Source organism: Odontesthes bonariensis, chromosome 10, assembly GCF_027942865.1.
Source record: "Odontesthes bonariensis isolate fOdoBon6 chromosome 10, fOdoBon6.hap1, whole genome shotgun sequence".
NCBI lineage: Eukaryota > Metazoa > Chordata > Actinopteri > Atheriniformes > Atherinopsidae > Odontesthes > Odontesthes bonariensis.
In genome coordinates, this window is record NC_134515.1 from 26,428,256 (window position 1) to 26,443,600 (window position 15,345).

The 15,345-nt window shown below is 40.9% G+C and overlaps 1 protein-coding gene across 1 annotated transcript in view; it reads right to left on the bottom strand.

Moving 5' to 3' along the window:
- LOC142389817 (acid-sensing ion channel 1-like) overlaps window positions 1-15,345 on the bottom strand; it is a 59,174-nt gene that overhangs the window by 10,926 nt on the left and 32,903 nt on the right. Inside the window, exons 3-6 of the mRNA XM_075474942.1 lie at window positions 4,531-4,681; window positions 4,229-4,356; window positions 3,063-3,213; window positions 2,892-2,948 (exon numbers count right to left, since the gene is read on the bottom strand). Coding sequence (XP_075331057.1) covers window positions 2,892-2,948; window positions 3,063-3,213; window positions 4,229-4,356; window positions 4,531-4,681 — 487 coding nt within the window. The remainder of the gene's footprint in view (window positions 1-2,891; window positions 2,949-3,062; window positions 3,214-4,228; window positions 4,357-4,530; window positions 4,682-15,345) is intronic.

Consider the following 15,345-nt stretch of genomic DNA (forward strand, 5'->3'; position numbering starts at 1 on the left):
TGCTCAAATCCTCGTATGAAAGTTTGGTACTGCAGTGGATCTCCATCAAAAACCTGCAGATCTCGCTTAGGTAAGAGGAAAAGTGACTGTTGTTCAACCAATAAAGATGTTATTTGATTTTGCCTCTCCAAAACAGTGAGAAAACGCTGCTCCGAATTATTCTCCATTGCAGATGCAGCTGGGTCCAGCTGAAGGTGAGGACGTGATGGATGTAATGCACCTTCAGGTGATGCATGCAGACCAGCTCCAATCCTAGCAGTGGGCAGAGTAGTCACAGCAGTGGGCAGACCAGTCACAGCAGTGGGCAGAGTGGGCAGAGCAGTCACAGCAGTGGGCAGACCAGTCACAGCAGTGGGCAGAGTGGGCAGAGCAGTCACAGCAGTGGGCAGAGTGGGCAGACCAGTCACAGCAGTGGGCAGACCAGTCACAGCAGTGGGCAGAGCAGTCACAGCAGTGGGTAGACCAGTCACAGCAGTGGGCAGAGTGGGCAGAGCAGTCACAGCAGTGGGCAGAGTGGGCAGACCAGTCACAGCAGTGGGTAGACCAGTCACAGCAGTGGGCAGAGTGGGCAGAGCAGTCACAGCAGTGGGCAGAGTGGGCAGAGCAGTCACAGCAGTGCGCAGACCAGTCACAGCAGTGGGCAGACCAGTCACAGCAGTGGGCAGAGTGGGCAGCTCCATTTTGTTGTGCGTCTTGGGCCTCACAGCAGCATAACTTGAGGGCAAAACAAGATCTTCAGCCCTCATGGTCGATGGCTGTGTGGTGAGCTCAGGCACAAACGCTGCAGCATCAACATTTAACTGCATTCTCTTGCTTTCCTTCAAATAGGAGTTCATCCCATCCGACCTAGCAGACCTGCGTGACACACAAGACCCTTCTGAAGCTTTTAACACGCTCACCTTAGCCATGGAAGCTGCCAGCTCTATATCCAAATCCAGCTCCTCCTTCTTTCGTCTCAAGAGTTCCTGCTGCTCCTCCATTTTTCTCCTTTGTTGTTCCTGCTGCTCCTCCATTTTCCTCCTCAGTTGTTCCTGCTGTTCCTCCATAGCATGCTTCTCCCTCAGCAGCTTCTGACGAGCCATAAGAGCAGCTGTTTCAGCCTCAGCCCTCCACCTGGCTGACGATGTAGAGGACAAAGATTTGCTCATCCCTGTACTGCATTTCTTTGATCTCCCGGACACATTAGATACACTGTCACTTGGTCTAATGTCATCTTCAACCGTGTTATCCATATTTTCATTGTTATTTGAAACAGACCCCAAACATGGTGCAACAGCATCCTCTGCTAGTGCATCTGGGACATCTTGCATATCAAACAGCCATTTATTTGCTTCCTCCACAAACGCAGTCTTATGTTCTCCAACACTGTGAAACCATGTGTTTTGGTTTTCTTGTTCTTCCGGCGGGAGCATAGGAATCACAACACTATGAAGATGAGTTGCTTCTATGAACAAACTTGAAATATTTCCAAGATATGATTTTACCCTTTCAGCATTGTCAGCACTTTGCATTAGGCAATTAATTTCTTTTATTACACCTTTGATCTTTCTTACTTTAGCTTGGCGCTCTTCTTGGAGCTTTTCCAATTTAAGTTCAAAAGCTTTGGGTGTAAGTTTTGTTTGTCTCTTCTCACTCGTTTCATTTCCAACACTTGACTCCATTTTTTTGTTTTTGTTTTTATAAATCACAAAATTAATCCAAAAAACATCACAAAAATAGCTGCTTTACTGACCACACAGCGCCTGTGTTTCCACGTGAACAATGTACAATGCGTTGTCGTTCCCTCTAACTTTCCAGTGGAGCTAAGCTAACTCAACCCTAGTCTTCTGTGCATACTAGCAGTGGGTATTTATGTACCTGAATACCGATAGTCTCGAACCAGACTGATCGTCTGAACCAGAACTACGGCGGTACTCCCAAGCACAAAGCTTCACCCGCTTGACACACGAAAGAAAAACTGCAAAAGTCCCAAACAAATAAACCAGCACATCACCTTATGTGAATATGCCGCTTAGCCTAGCAGGGAATACATTCATGCATTGACAACAAATCTAATCCAAAATGTTTACTGTAACTTTCAACGGAGGCGAGTATGATGACAAAATGAGTGTAGTAGCAGCAGTATTGTGAATGAATGGGAGTCTAGCGCGCATTCACGTCTATGTTTGTAACTGGGAAGGCGATCTCAAACATCCAGCGTATCCCGACATTACACTTAAATCTGCGCTTAAACAAAACTATTTTTTGTTGACAAAATATTGCGGCGTATAAACTAAAAAACCAATACAAACGCCGCGGCCGGCTAAGACATGGGGTTTTACTACTGAAGACGCGTCACGCAGAACTATTGCACAAATGGTGTTGTTTATTGCTCCATCTCACAAGCTTGTACGTAAAAGACAGACACTTACTTCCTTTTGATGCATTTCACAAGCCGTGCAAGGATGCCTCTGACAGTGCAGTTAATATTATGCTTACGTTTACGGTTACGGTTACGTTTACGGTCAACAAAAAGTTTTTCCCCAAGCTCACCCAGCCGCCATGATCCAAGCTCATCCCATCACAGCTGAGCTCACCTGCTCATTTAAAGGAAAAACACACCCAAAGTGCCACCCACAGACACCGGCGACAGCCTCCTGCTGACGTCATGCATGTGCAAACAAAAAATAGAATAATACAAAATAAAACAACTCAAAAATCAATGTATGGCTCCTACATACATTGTTAAATCATAGTATGTATACTTGGTTTTAGGGTTAGGTTTAGGCTGTGTCTTCAGTAAATGAATGCGGGTAAATGTGATGTCCTTTGAATTGATGGCAGCACATCTGTGTGTGTGTGTGTGTGAGAGTTCTTTAAAGATTCAGACATGGCTGAAGCCTCTTTCTTACCAAGAGCTGGGTCAGCACATTCTTTGTACAGCTCGGGGCTGCAGTAAGGTGCATCGCCTGCAGTCAAAGCAACACACACTCGCATCAGTGTTTATTTCTTTTGCACTTAAAAATCTTTTAAGTAAGTAACTAGTTCTCTGCAGCAGTGTGACTGATGCAACTCTTTCCTACCGGGCATGTGCACCATGCGACAGTTGCAGTTGTCCACCAGGTAGCGCGTTTCACAGTCGATGCGACAGGCTGTGATGCTGTAGCTGTCAAAGAAGTCGGAGTCCATAGGCGTCACCTTACAGTCGCCCCACGGTGGCGGCAGGTAAATCAGCTGCAACAACATCACGCTTTTCAACTCTGATGCTGTATGTAACAAATAATACTTTGGAGAACTGACAATGGAACAGTCAAAAAAATATTAGAGTTGCAAGTGAAGTGCGAGAAAGAAAATAAAGAGCACGAGTGCGACATAAATCAAAAGCACGCTGCCGCCGGTTACAGATGAATAAATCAAGCGAGTCAAAATTGCAAAACAAATACCTCGCGCTGTATTATACATCTGCATGAAGAAAAGGAACATTTTTCAAATGAAGGATGTGATAATGCATTTCAACTAAAATCGTAATAGTTTTGGCAATCGTCCTTCTCAGTCATAATGAAGTAACATCCTCCTAAAGTTAACTGATGAAATCTGGAAACCAAAAAGATGTGAGACAAGAAACAAAAACAGCCAGAGAGAGATTTTAAACAAACTCAGGATTAATCAGGTTTTTTTGGAGAAGAAAAGGAAAGCGCTATCCTTTACAGACCAACTCACTGGTCCAGCTATGACCTGTGATTTTTTGATTTAACTACTTGAAAATAAATCTCTCTTTGAATCCTTTAAAGTCTTTTGTCCAGTCTTCTGCCCGAAATCCCCAAAATATTCAGTTTACAAAAATTACAGGAGAGAGAAACATTAAATCCTCGAAATGGAGCTGGAAGCAAGACACTGGCTGACAGGAAACTAATTGGTAAACAAACTGCTCATTTCTTTTTAAATCATTTTTTTTATCACGCTTTAGTAAATTTAGAGATTTTAGACTTTTGGGAGAAAAAAAAAGGCTTTTTGTAAGTAATTTGCCAGAGTAGTTCCATGTTAACGTTGATTAGTTGTATTCACCTGTTCTCGTTCTCTGATTCCAAAGTTGTTGCTTTTATATTTGATGATTTTGTTTTTCGGACTGTTTTTTGGGATAAAATAATCTTGCTTTAATATCTTTGGTGCATATAATATCGCAAATTGAAAGGTGAGGTGAAAAAATTGCATCCCCAGTTACATTATATAGTTTTACAACAGTTTGTACCCGCTGTTCCTGGCAGGACACAAATGTCTGGAACCCAGGTGCGACCCCGAAGCCGAGCTGGTCAATGAAGGACGGCTCGTCCTGACTGTGAATCTGAACTTTGATCCCGGCTTCAAACGAAGTCTCATCTGCAGGAAAACAAAGGTTAAGAGGGGTGATTGTGAGAAGGAATCTTACGAATGAATCCAGACACTGGAAGAGTTTTATCTCTTAGTCTCACAGTGTGAGGTAATAACGCTCATGTAAGCGACCATCTTGTAAGATGTTGACCACATCTCCCAAGAGAAAGGTGCAGCCCTCACCTGTTTCTCCCCAGACTGGCAGGTATTCATCCTGCTGAATGTCCAGCATGAGCTCGAGCCCGTTACCCATGCCTCCTTTGGTGGTGATGAGGGGAGGGCGTCCATCACCGCCAGCGTTAAAGGTGTAACACTTCCCATAGCGAGTGAAGACCTGAGTGACACAAAAGAGAGGTTAGATTTCACATACTGTTAGAGGACTTTACTATGCTTTTCCACTGGGGGTCAGTGTAGGACTCTTCTGATATTCTCATATGTGCGTGTGCAGTGTGTTTTGGAACATGTGTGCACATGACAGATATTGTTAGAGAGAAACAGAGAGAGGGAAAAGTGTGACCAAAAGAAGAATGAGAAGGAGAGTGGAGGAGCAAATGGGAAAAAAGGAGGTTTTCCTGTGGAGGTGTAAGTTACACAATCAACCCAGTGTGGTGGTGGAGCCTGGGTCACTGGTGATTTAACATTTCCTTGCACACTCTTTATGGCACTTATAATGGACTCGACGTTACCATGGAGACCAAGCATCCCGGCCAGGAAGAATGTAGCCTTGATTTTTAAGGAAAGCCGAGGCACAGATGTTAAAATGAGCTTCTGTGACATAGCAGCAAAGACCCATATGATAGACAGAAAGTTAACTAACTGCATTAGGCTTGGCAGGAATCTAGCGTTCGACTGTGGAGTGTTGTATGAGTCACATAGTCCATGCAGAGATAGTGGAGAGTGATGGAGGGTTGGGATGCAAAATGAAAAAGACAGAGAGATAGAGGGAGTTTAGCTGCTAATGCTTGGAGCAAGCTATTGTTCAGCATTTTTGGCACAGACTGACATATCTATGATTAGAAATAGAAAAAAACACCCAAGTAATTGTCGAGAAAGAGTTTGGATATTGCTGAGGGCAGTGTAAACATTTAGGCCATCTATCAAGTAAAGTCAGCAAGGGACTGCTGCTATTTGCAGCAGATGCAGACATCAATCCTGAGATGTAAAAAAAAAAACCACTCAGCACTAAAAAAGGCAAATGATAGACGCAAATGATGTGTTCACACATAGACTCGCTCCGCTCTGCATTAGTGAGTGCAACAGTATGAATATCATCCACACCTTCTGAAAAATCTCCATCTTTAAGCTTATAGCAAGCAGCTACTCATCAGCTGGGCTGTCATTAACCACTAAATAAATCCTAGTGCCTCTCTGTGAGTGTCTGAAGATAAACTGCAAAGTGTTAAACTGAATGTTAGTGAAACCTATTAAAAAAAAGATCCTGTAGATGTGGATTAAAAGTCATGGAATTAAATACTAAACAAATGGCCTCTACCAGAGGAGAAAGTGGGCCGAAAATGGAACAAAAATGTAAATCTAAGCAGAAAAAGATGTAAGCTTATGTATGAGTATGTCTTTAAGTGCCATCATCATGAAGATTTAATGAAGGGCTGGTCAAACAGTGAGCAGTAAGATAACTTTATGACTTACAGATACTTGAGGCAAAACAACATGTAAAACTGTACATTAAGGGGTTAAGGGAACATCATACAACCCCCGTTTTAACAGAGCTTTCAATGCTAACACAAAGTACATGTGTAATGTTTGCAATATAAGTTTTGCACACAAAGAATGGCATGAACTATTTGGTCATAAACAATTTCTGGCACATTTACAAGATGATAGAGTCACTAAAGTAATGACCTCATTGTGCATATGATAATATGGAAACCCATGCTGTTTTTACTGAGATGCCCTGCTTAAAACCACAAATATGTACATCAAACTATGGAAGCAATGCAGTCTCAATAGCTATGTTGACCTACATTATAAGCTTAAAATAGTATGTTTTTTATTTTTTATTTTTTTTAATACCAAACAGATGGAATTTCATTTTATGGGGTGAAGTGAAGTGTATACTATATTCTGTCAGGCGTCTGAGTTTTTCTATAATCCGTAATCACATGTACAATGTTTTTAGTAATTGTTATAACCTTTTTCTCTTTTTTTCTTCAGAAATTCTGACGAGTCACATGGGAGAAAAAAAAGCCACACGAAAGATATGCCAGGTTATTTGTATTTCCCATGCCATAGACTCCCAACAGTCAAGGGAATTATGCTGTGGCGGCATTTCAACCAAATTTGCATATGAACACTGGCCAGACGGCACTAATCGCCACAGGAACCATCGTCACTGAGGCCCGTTGCTCACTAAACTTTACATGGTTGTCAGCCACACAAACAATGGGAGCAACATTGCCCAACTAGAACAAAGCGCAAATACAACCTGAATACAGCGACTGCACAAAACATCACAGCAATCCTGTCAGTAAAGGATGCAAGTGTGGAAATAGTTCAGTCAGGAACCAAGTGATGGCTCAAATGGCAGACTGACACCGCCGTCCCTTGAGCCATGCCGCCATCATGACTTAAAATCATCCATTAGACACAGTCCTCCTTTTTCCTGTCTCCTTCCAGCCTGCTGCAGTTCATTCTCTACACACTCATTTGCACTTATTGATCACAGATTCCTGATGGGCCTTTGGACATTTGTAAAAGAGGAAAAGCGCTGCCCTTTTTCCACAAATGAATGGATAAATGTGCCAGATCATCCAGTGGCTGCACTTCATGAATAAATCAATCATCACATCAAAGTTCAATCATGTATTTAAGAGGTGCACGATGTTCTCTGGCAGCTTGATCAATACGCAGATGTGAGCTGATGTCAGTTAACACTTGTTCTCTGCTTTTTGTTCAACAGTTGATGTTGTGACAAAGGTGCTGAGAATAAAACATGTAGAACGCAAAAACTCTGCACGCCATGTTCACTGCAGGATGCCTCTTACAGCAAATGAATAAATGATTGCACACATATGAAAAAAGCTTTTCAGCTGCAGAAATCACATGGAACATGACAAGTTTTACGAAAAAGACGAAGTGAGACATTCTCCCTCTATTTCTAAGGGGTTTTAAACAGCAAAATTGACATAATCTACATAATTTTATTGATCACATACTGCAGTTTAAACAGGCTAATAAAGCTCTGTGATCAGAACTGTCACTCAAACACAATTTTTCATGTTATCCCACGACGTATGGAAAGCACTCAGCAAAGCTCAGCAGTAATAAATCATTATGCACATAATTATACATGTCTGTTTCTATAACCACACCCGATTTTAAGAGAATCTCTAAATGACAAATCTATGCACTTTGCCATCCATTTAGCAAGGTATTAAAACAGTGTTGCAGACTGTGACCATCTAAAATAAGTCTCAGCAGGCTAAGTTCAATCCATTAGTGCTCTCTTGTTTTATGGGGATGTTTTCAAAGACTTGAAAGCTGTCTCGCTAAAGTGCAAACACTTTTACTGTTATTAGGCAGCAAGCTTAAACAGACACCCCTGGGAAAATGCTGTTTAAATGCAAATTTAGGCAAAGAAATATCCATAGTACAAAAAGTGTGCAAAAATGAAGAAATAATAATACTTATAATGTTAATATTAATAGAGAAGAAAAAAAATACACATAGCATGCACATAGTTGCTACATGCTATTGTGCAACTCAGGACTGTGATCTGACAAAGATTTCAGTTGACCTGGAAAAATTTCACACTTTACTGCTTTCCTTCATACATGAATAAACTTACAAAAGAAACAAAAGGATTCGTATTATTGGGGACAAGAAAGTTTTCAGCCATGCTTGTGGCTCTGTCGGGCTGTAGCCAGTGCTGCTTAATGCTAAGGTTCAACGTCATCATGCTAACATACAGTACCCAGTGCTAAAATGTTGCTGTTCAGCATATTATTTACTATTTTTACCTTTTTAATTTATGCTAGCTAGCCCTGAACCCCGAGCACAGCTGATGCTGATGGGATTATGTGTGAAGCATTTGGCTGCACACCAGGAAGACAGATTTACAGGAACATCAGTAACCCTGTTTTAACTGTCTCTCTTGTTACATGCAAAATATATCTCATGCAAAAGGATCTCACTACTCACTTCACTGTTTGCTAGCTGGTAACGATCAGAGCAATAATATTAGTGGAGAGTTTGGAGTGTTTTTGATTTGTGAGGAAGAAAAAAATCAGTTTACATTTTGAAATAATGTTGCTGAGGAGTAATCACCTTCCTCTTCCTCCTGATCCAACAATAATCGTGAGGGAGCTGAGCAGCTCTGTATTGTGTGATTGTTCAAAAACTCAAATGTGTTTCGACTTAAAGAAAAAGGCAAAGTCAGCATGGACAAGTGGGAAGTGTGAATGCATGTCATGATTTTGCCTAAATTTACCATACAGTATAGCACACTAGAAATATCAGGATGGTGTTTAATTCAGGAGGAATTTCCATATATGCAACTGACGAGTAAACTTTGCTGGCTGTTCCCCACAATGCAAAGCCCCAATAAAGTCTTGACAGTTTGACAGTGAGATCCTCATGTCAGTGTTGGACAAAAAGTCCAACGTGTGTTTCCAAAGTAAAATTCCCAGGAGAAGAAATACCAGGTGAACAAAATCGAGCCCTTGTTACATTTGCAAGACATATAATTGATATATTATCTTTTCTAACTTCTCTTTTCAGAGAGTAAAAGATGCTACAGAAAGCCGGCTTAACATGATGTTTAGTTTCATTCAGCGTATTAAAAATATCATGTAATAGAAATTCTGCATTCTGTTTGTCAGCAGTATTTATTAGGCGGTTTCAAATGCAGCATTAGAGTTTGCTCACTGATATTAGCTGAACAGATGTTCTAGTATTTCTAAGATAAATGTATCAGAGCCATCTATTTCCAAACCACACACTCCCCTGTTAGGCTCTGGATGAATAGGTGACTCACCATCCTAATAACCTGTCTTGGATTGAACAGAGAGCCATTCTAAAAAAGAGAAAATAAAATATAAGCACAAGACTGAAAGCCAAAGCAGAACATTTCTGTGTGTGTTTGATTAATAATGATGCCCAGAATATGGAATATTCTGAGTCACTGGTTGTTAACGTAAAGAAGATGAGAAACATGCAAGGCTCTGTAGGCGGAAAGAGCACAGAGCGTTCTGAGGTGAGCAGATAACTAAATGCTTCATTCACACACGTTTAGTCTTAATTAGAAACCAAAGACCGTCCTGCACTGCTGAGATACCTGTTGTGAAGATACGTGGCAACTTTGCACCTGTAATCTCAAAAAGGTCAAAAGAAGTGAAAATCACAAGCTTCAAAGTAACCCTCATTACACATCAATTTGTATGACAGGATTCCATTTATGACCTGAGCTCTGACGGGTCTAACACTGCACAAAAGATATATAAGTGCTGTTCATGTTTCTAAAACGGAATATTGGCATTTTATTTCAGTGTGTCCTGACCAACAATTCCATCCATCCATTTTCTATCCCCGCTTAATCTGTCGGTCGGGTTGCAGGGGGGCTGGAGCCTATCCCAGCAATCATCGGGCGAGAGGCGGGGTACACCCTGGACAGGTCGCCAGTCCATCACAGGGCCACACAGAGACAAACGATCACACACACTTCTAAGGATAATTTCTTTAGAGACACCAATTAATTTAACAGGCATGTTTTTGGACAGTGGGAGGAAGCCAGAGTACCTAGAGAGAACCCACACATACACAGGGAGAACATGCAAACTCCACATAGAAAGGCCCCAGCTGGGAGTTGAACCTGGAACCCTCTTGCTGTGAGGGGACAGTGCTAACCACCATGCAGCCTGCCTGACCATATTTTTTTTGCCATAGAAACTCATAAACGAGTAGTTTGCACCCCATGGCAGTTTGCTGGTGATGTGCAACTACACAGGCATTGACTACAGATTGTATGATTTCATTTTGCCCATATATTAACTTAACACAAATAATACCTTTTTACATTAAATAATACATGATTAGTGATTGAACAAATTCACTATTGACCCTCACGTCTTTGACTATTGCTTATGTTGGAACATGGCTGCCACATTTAAATCACACCCAGGTATTTTCAGCAAAACACAAGTCACAAGGCTCTTGGGGCATTTGGATAAATACTGAAATATCTAAAGAAGGACTGGATGTTCAGGCATTAAGTTTTACTCAGACATTCATGCTCCTTAAAAGATGAATGCCGTTTACTTTGGAGATCCTCAGATTTAAATATAGCAATATTGTTTTAGCATATCTAGTTGTAGCACCAGTGAGATGTTAATTAGCAGATGTTTGAAGGAGTACATTTAGCTCTGACTCTCTCCCACAATAATGTGGAAATCACATAAATCATTGACCAAATATTATAAGTGATATTCTTTTTGGATTGATTATTCTTTGATGTTTAGGCCTAAACTAAATAATTCTCTAGTCTGTGGTACATCATGTATGAGCAGCAGGCTACAGAATGGATCTATTGGTGAATCAAGACAACTACTGAATGGATGGTTCCCACGGCAACGTGCCGCACAGCCCACATGCTGTTTTTTACTGCGACTGCAAAGACACTTTGGTAGGTCAAGAGGTTTAAGAGGTTGATATAGATTATTCCTTCAGCTGAGAATCTACACCATGAGCTGCTACTTCAACTCTGAGTTTGGGTCAAGAAAGGGGATTTTAGACTAGATTCAAACAACATCTAAATGTGGCACACTGACTGACTTTTAAGATGATGGTTCTATGGGTTAGGGTTAGGGTTAGGGTGGATTATCAGTCAGTCAGGCTATTACAATCTGATGTTTGTTCAAAGTCAGTTATGCGTTTGAATTGTCTTACAGTGTCATACATCAAATTTCAATATCCTGATGACATTCAAATAAATTTTCTGTCTGGAATATCATTAGAACGAGAATCAGGGAAAGTCTTTAGCTTTTTTTCAGACGATTTAATCCAAAGCTCTAATGAGTTCAGCATAAATTACCACACTGATCTTGTCAGGTTATGAGAGAACCACCTTTGTGACATCAAAAGCTGAGCATAACTCGCCAAGCAACTGATCTCATAGCTAATCTCTAAGTAAGAGGTTAAGAAAGCATGTTGTTCTCAGGGCATCTCTTATTTAGCATCATAAAGGTGGATCTCCTTCACTCGATCACAATGAAAACTTATGCTGAAAACAGAACTTGATGGCATTCTAAAGAACTAAATCAGATTAAAACATTTAACTATCATCGGTCAACCGTATCTTGCAGTAAATCAGTTCCGCTACAACCATCATGTGAAGTGACTCAAGAGTTTATTGTATTGCTATAATGTTGATGAAATGTTGGCATTTCAGTCATCCTATATTACCAACCTGCTCATTTAAATGTTTTTTTCACCACTGAGTTGATCAAGTATGGATTAAATAATCTTTACCAAAAAGCAATAATTTTTAACATAACATTCATGTAAATTCTCTGCATGTGTGCATGTCTCTGCAATAGAACACAGTCTGAAAGACTGGTTATTCAAATGGCATTTCAAAGAACATCTAATTAATAAGATCAATATCACTTTTATTTAGCCTAAAATCCAAAGTCATTTTCACCCATCTGTGTCAGAGTTATTTTTATAGGAGCAAGCACAGAGCCTGAGGAGAAGGAGTTGACAAGTAAAGTTGATATCCATTACTGCGATACAGACCATCTCGAGTTTTAAGCTTTAGTTGAGAGAGCTGGGATATCTTGAACACAGTTTCTGACACGTCCCTCAGCTAAACCTGACACACTTTCATAGGTGGGGCGAATTAAGATCATCGGTACAAAAAAGCCAAAGCACAATTTAAACACTCCTGTGCTGCCACCACATGGCCAATAGGGATGCGAAAGGCGCATAACACCTTCCACCTTAAAAAGATTAATTTAAGAAGGAAATAAGTATAGAAAGTAGCTGCCAAAGATCCAAAGGTAAACCACGTAAAATCAGTCCAACACTCCAGTTACATAAGGAAGAAACATACTGATCAAATAAATGGCTTGACCCACCAAACACTCTCCTAAATATTGAATATTTTTCCTGCAGCACAGAGATGGTCAACAAATAGGTCTTGACTTATGAATTGCTTTGTATATTCACAGATGCTCTCCACAGCAGCAAAGACCACTACAGTCTTATGATCACCGAATCGTTTTGGACGTTATTGACAACAGAGGAGAATCTATTAATTCAACAGCTAAACTTCTCTGTGGCTTGAAGAAAATGAACGTTTATCTGAAAGTTGTTCAATCTCAAAATTGAATTTTTCTAGGAATCCTCTATCAGTCTATCTTCTGCCTTACCAGTTTTATAGATAAAATGTCATAAAACCTCCTCGACTGTTGTGAGGAGTTTCCCCCCTTTCTTACATGGGATTTTACCTACCAGCCTCCACACAATAAAAATATCTTGCTCGCTCCTATGTTTCCTGTAAAGGAAAATTAATTCTTATATACATTGTATTGAGTGTTACTGTGTGTGATACTGTGCATAACCTGCAAATCATTGCAGGGTCCCACCCTGTCCTGTTTTCTCTTAATTTCTGTTTTACAACGGTGGGCTTGTTAGAATAGATAGAGAATCAGATAGCTGCACTTTAAGGGGGACAGGGATGAAGCTGAGTTTTCCGACTTTGTCTGGCTAACCTCAACTATGGTTGGGGTAGGAAAGGTAGAAGAAAGATACATACCGTATACCAATGAGCATAAAGATACCCAATGAGTGATGAAGTGACAATGGGCAATATAAGTATCAGTATAACTGAGTGTCTTTGTCTCAGTGGTTGAGAGCAACTCTGTACTTTGTACTGTGTTGTTCTCTCTTGCAAGATATTATTATAAAAGCCTCTTATCTCCTCAGAAGAAAATAACTGACTCTGTGCCTTACTAAAATTTCCACCACATTTCCTTTCTCCCTGGTCTTCGATGGTTCCCCTGTGCCCCCTAAACTATGATGTTCCTCTCCCTGTAGATTCTATCTCCTGCCCCACTTCCCCACCCACCCCGGCCTCATTTGATGAATATTTCACAGGCCAGCAGAGATAGGCCTCCTCCTCTCCCATTTTCTTCTCAGACACCGTCCAGCTCTCAGTACCTATCACCTTCAGAGACGATAGCTTCACAGCGCCGAGTAAGGGGCATCTCAGGAGACCGTGAGAAAGCAGGGACGCATATCATATGAAGAAAAATGGAAATGTCTGTTCACTTAAGTATTATTTGGTTCTGAGTGATGCCCTGCTGTAGAAAAAAAGGAATTGTGCTGACTTTAGCTCTATCACAGCATGACAGAGTGAGTTTGATTCAGCAGACAATATAAAACAAGACGACAACACCTCACATGTGAGAAGAGGCGAGGGCTATGTTGTCCAGTGATGGAAGACGTATTCATGCTCTTCATGCAACCAAGACAAAGATCCAAAAGTACTCTATTACAACAACTACTACTCTATTGTAACAGCTCCAAATTTATATACTTACGAAATAATACTAAAAGCTCAGCCATACGACTGCAAAATGTTTATTAGAGTGTTTGTACTGAGCCATTACTCCTAGTGATGCAGTGATTAGTCAAATAATTAGTCACTCAGCAGAAAAATATCATTTCAAGCTATTTTTATGATTAGTTAACAGTTTAAGAGCATTTATGAGCAAACATCCATTATTATTATAATCAAGCCCCTGGGGACCCGCTGAGTTTCTTTGACCCATTGGAGAGCAAACTTTATATTTCCGGGTTTTGGACCAAACAAGGCGTTTGAATATGTCACCAGGACTTGAAAAAATGTGATGGGCCTTTTTTTTCTCTCCATATATTCAGTCGAAAGTCAGTGGATCAAGATTATTAAGATTATTATTAAGATTATGTATTAGCATAGACAGATCTGGTTTAAGCCACTAACATAGAAACACATGTGGTGGTTCATTGCAAATTGAACACATTTGGGTTTTTAGACTGTTGGCCAGAGAAACCAAGACATCTGAAGCTGTTTTTCTTTGGTTCTGGGAAACTGCGGTACCAGTGCTTCACTGCCATGTGGATAAATGGTCTGAACTGAATCAGTGGCAAATTAAAGAAGCCCTTTCAGAAAAAAAGAAAGAGGAGATTAACAACAAAACAACATTATAACAGATCGAGCTGAGACAGCAGAGCCTGCGGGCTATTGTCTGTCTCTGAAGACAAGTAATTGCTGCTTCAATGCAACCCCTGGTCTCCACAGTGGATGAAGTTGCAGTAGCATAACACACGGAGAGGAAATAACCTCCCGAGGGAAGACTCCCATGACTCTTTCTACTTTTGTCTGCTGTTTGCTGAAATTAGGTAAAGAGGATCTTTTCTTCGGGAAGTACTGAAAAGGATACTTTCAAATTCCTCCAGTGAATTGGCTGCCAGGTATTAAAATGGTCTTGTGAATTTCAATGGCAGATGTAAATGCTGGTTCCCAATCCCACAGAGTTGTTTCAGCTTTTGCAGTAAGTGGACACGCTCTTCTTCTCGCCCATGTTCCAAGAGAGGAAAGTAGAGCAGAGTGAGGTGGTAGATAGCAGGCGGATCTGTTGGATAGCTGTAGACATTCACTGTAACACAGTGATGTGATGTAGGTGTTAAGTTTATTTTTGTGATAGAATTATGTTAAACCAAATTATCTACAATGGTAGCCTTAAAGTGCTTATATGTTGCTGGCAAACTGTGACAATATCAGTCTCAGCACTGCACCACCCACCGCAACCCCATCTCCAGTGCCAAACCTCGATGCAGCAGATCCATATGGGATGCTAAAACCTCCTCTGCCTGTCTTCTCCCTGCATGTCTCAATCATCATCGTCGCCTACAAATCTGTCAGCCCGCTTGTGCCAGCCTTGTGCAGGTCCCACACTCGAGCTCTGCTGTGAGAGAAATGGCAGGCAGGCAGTGAGGCCA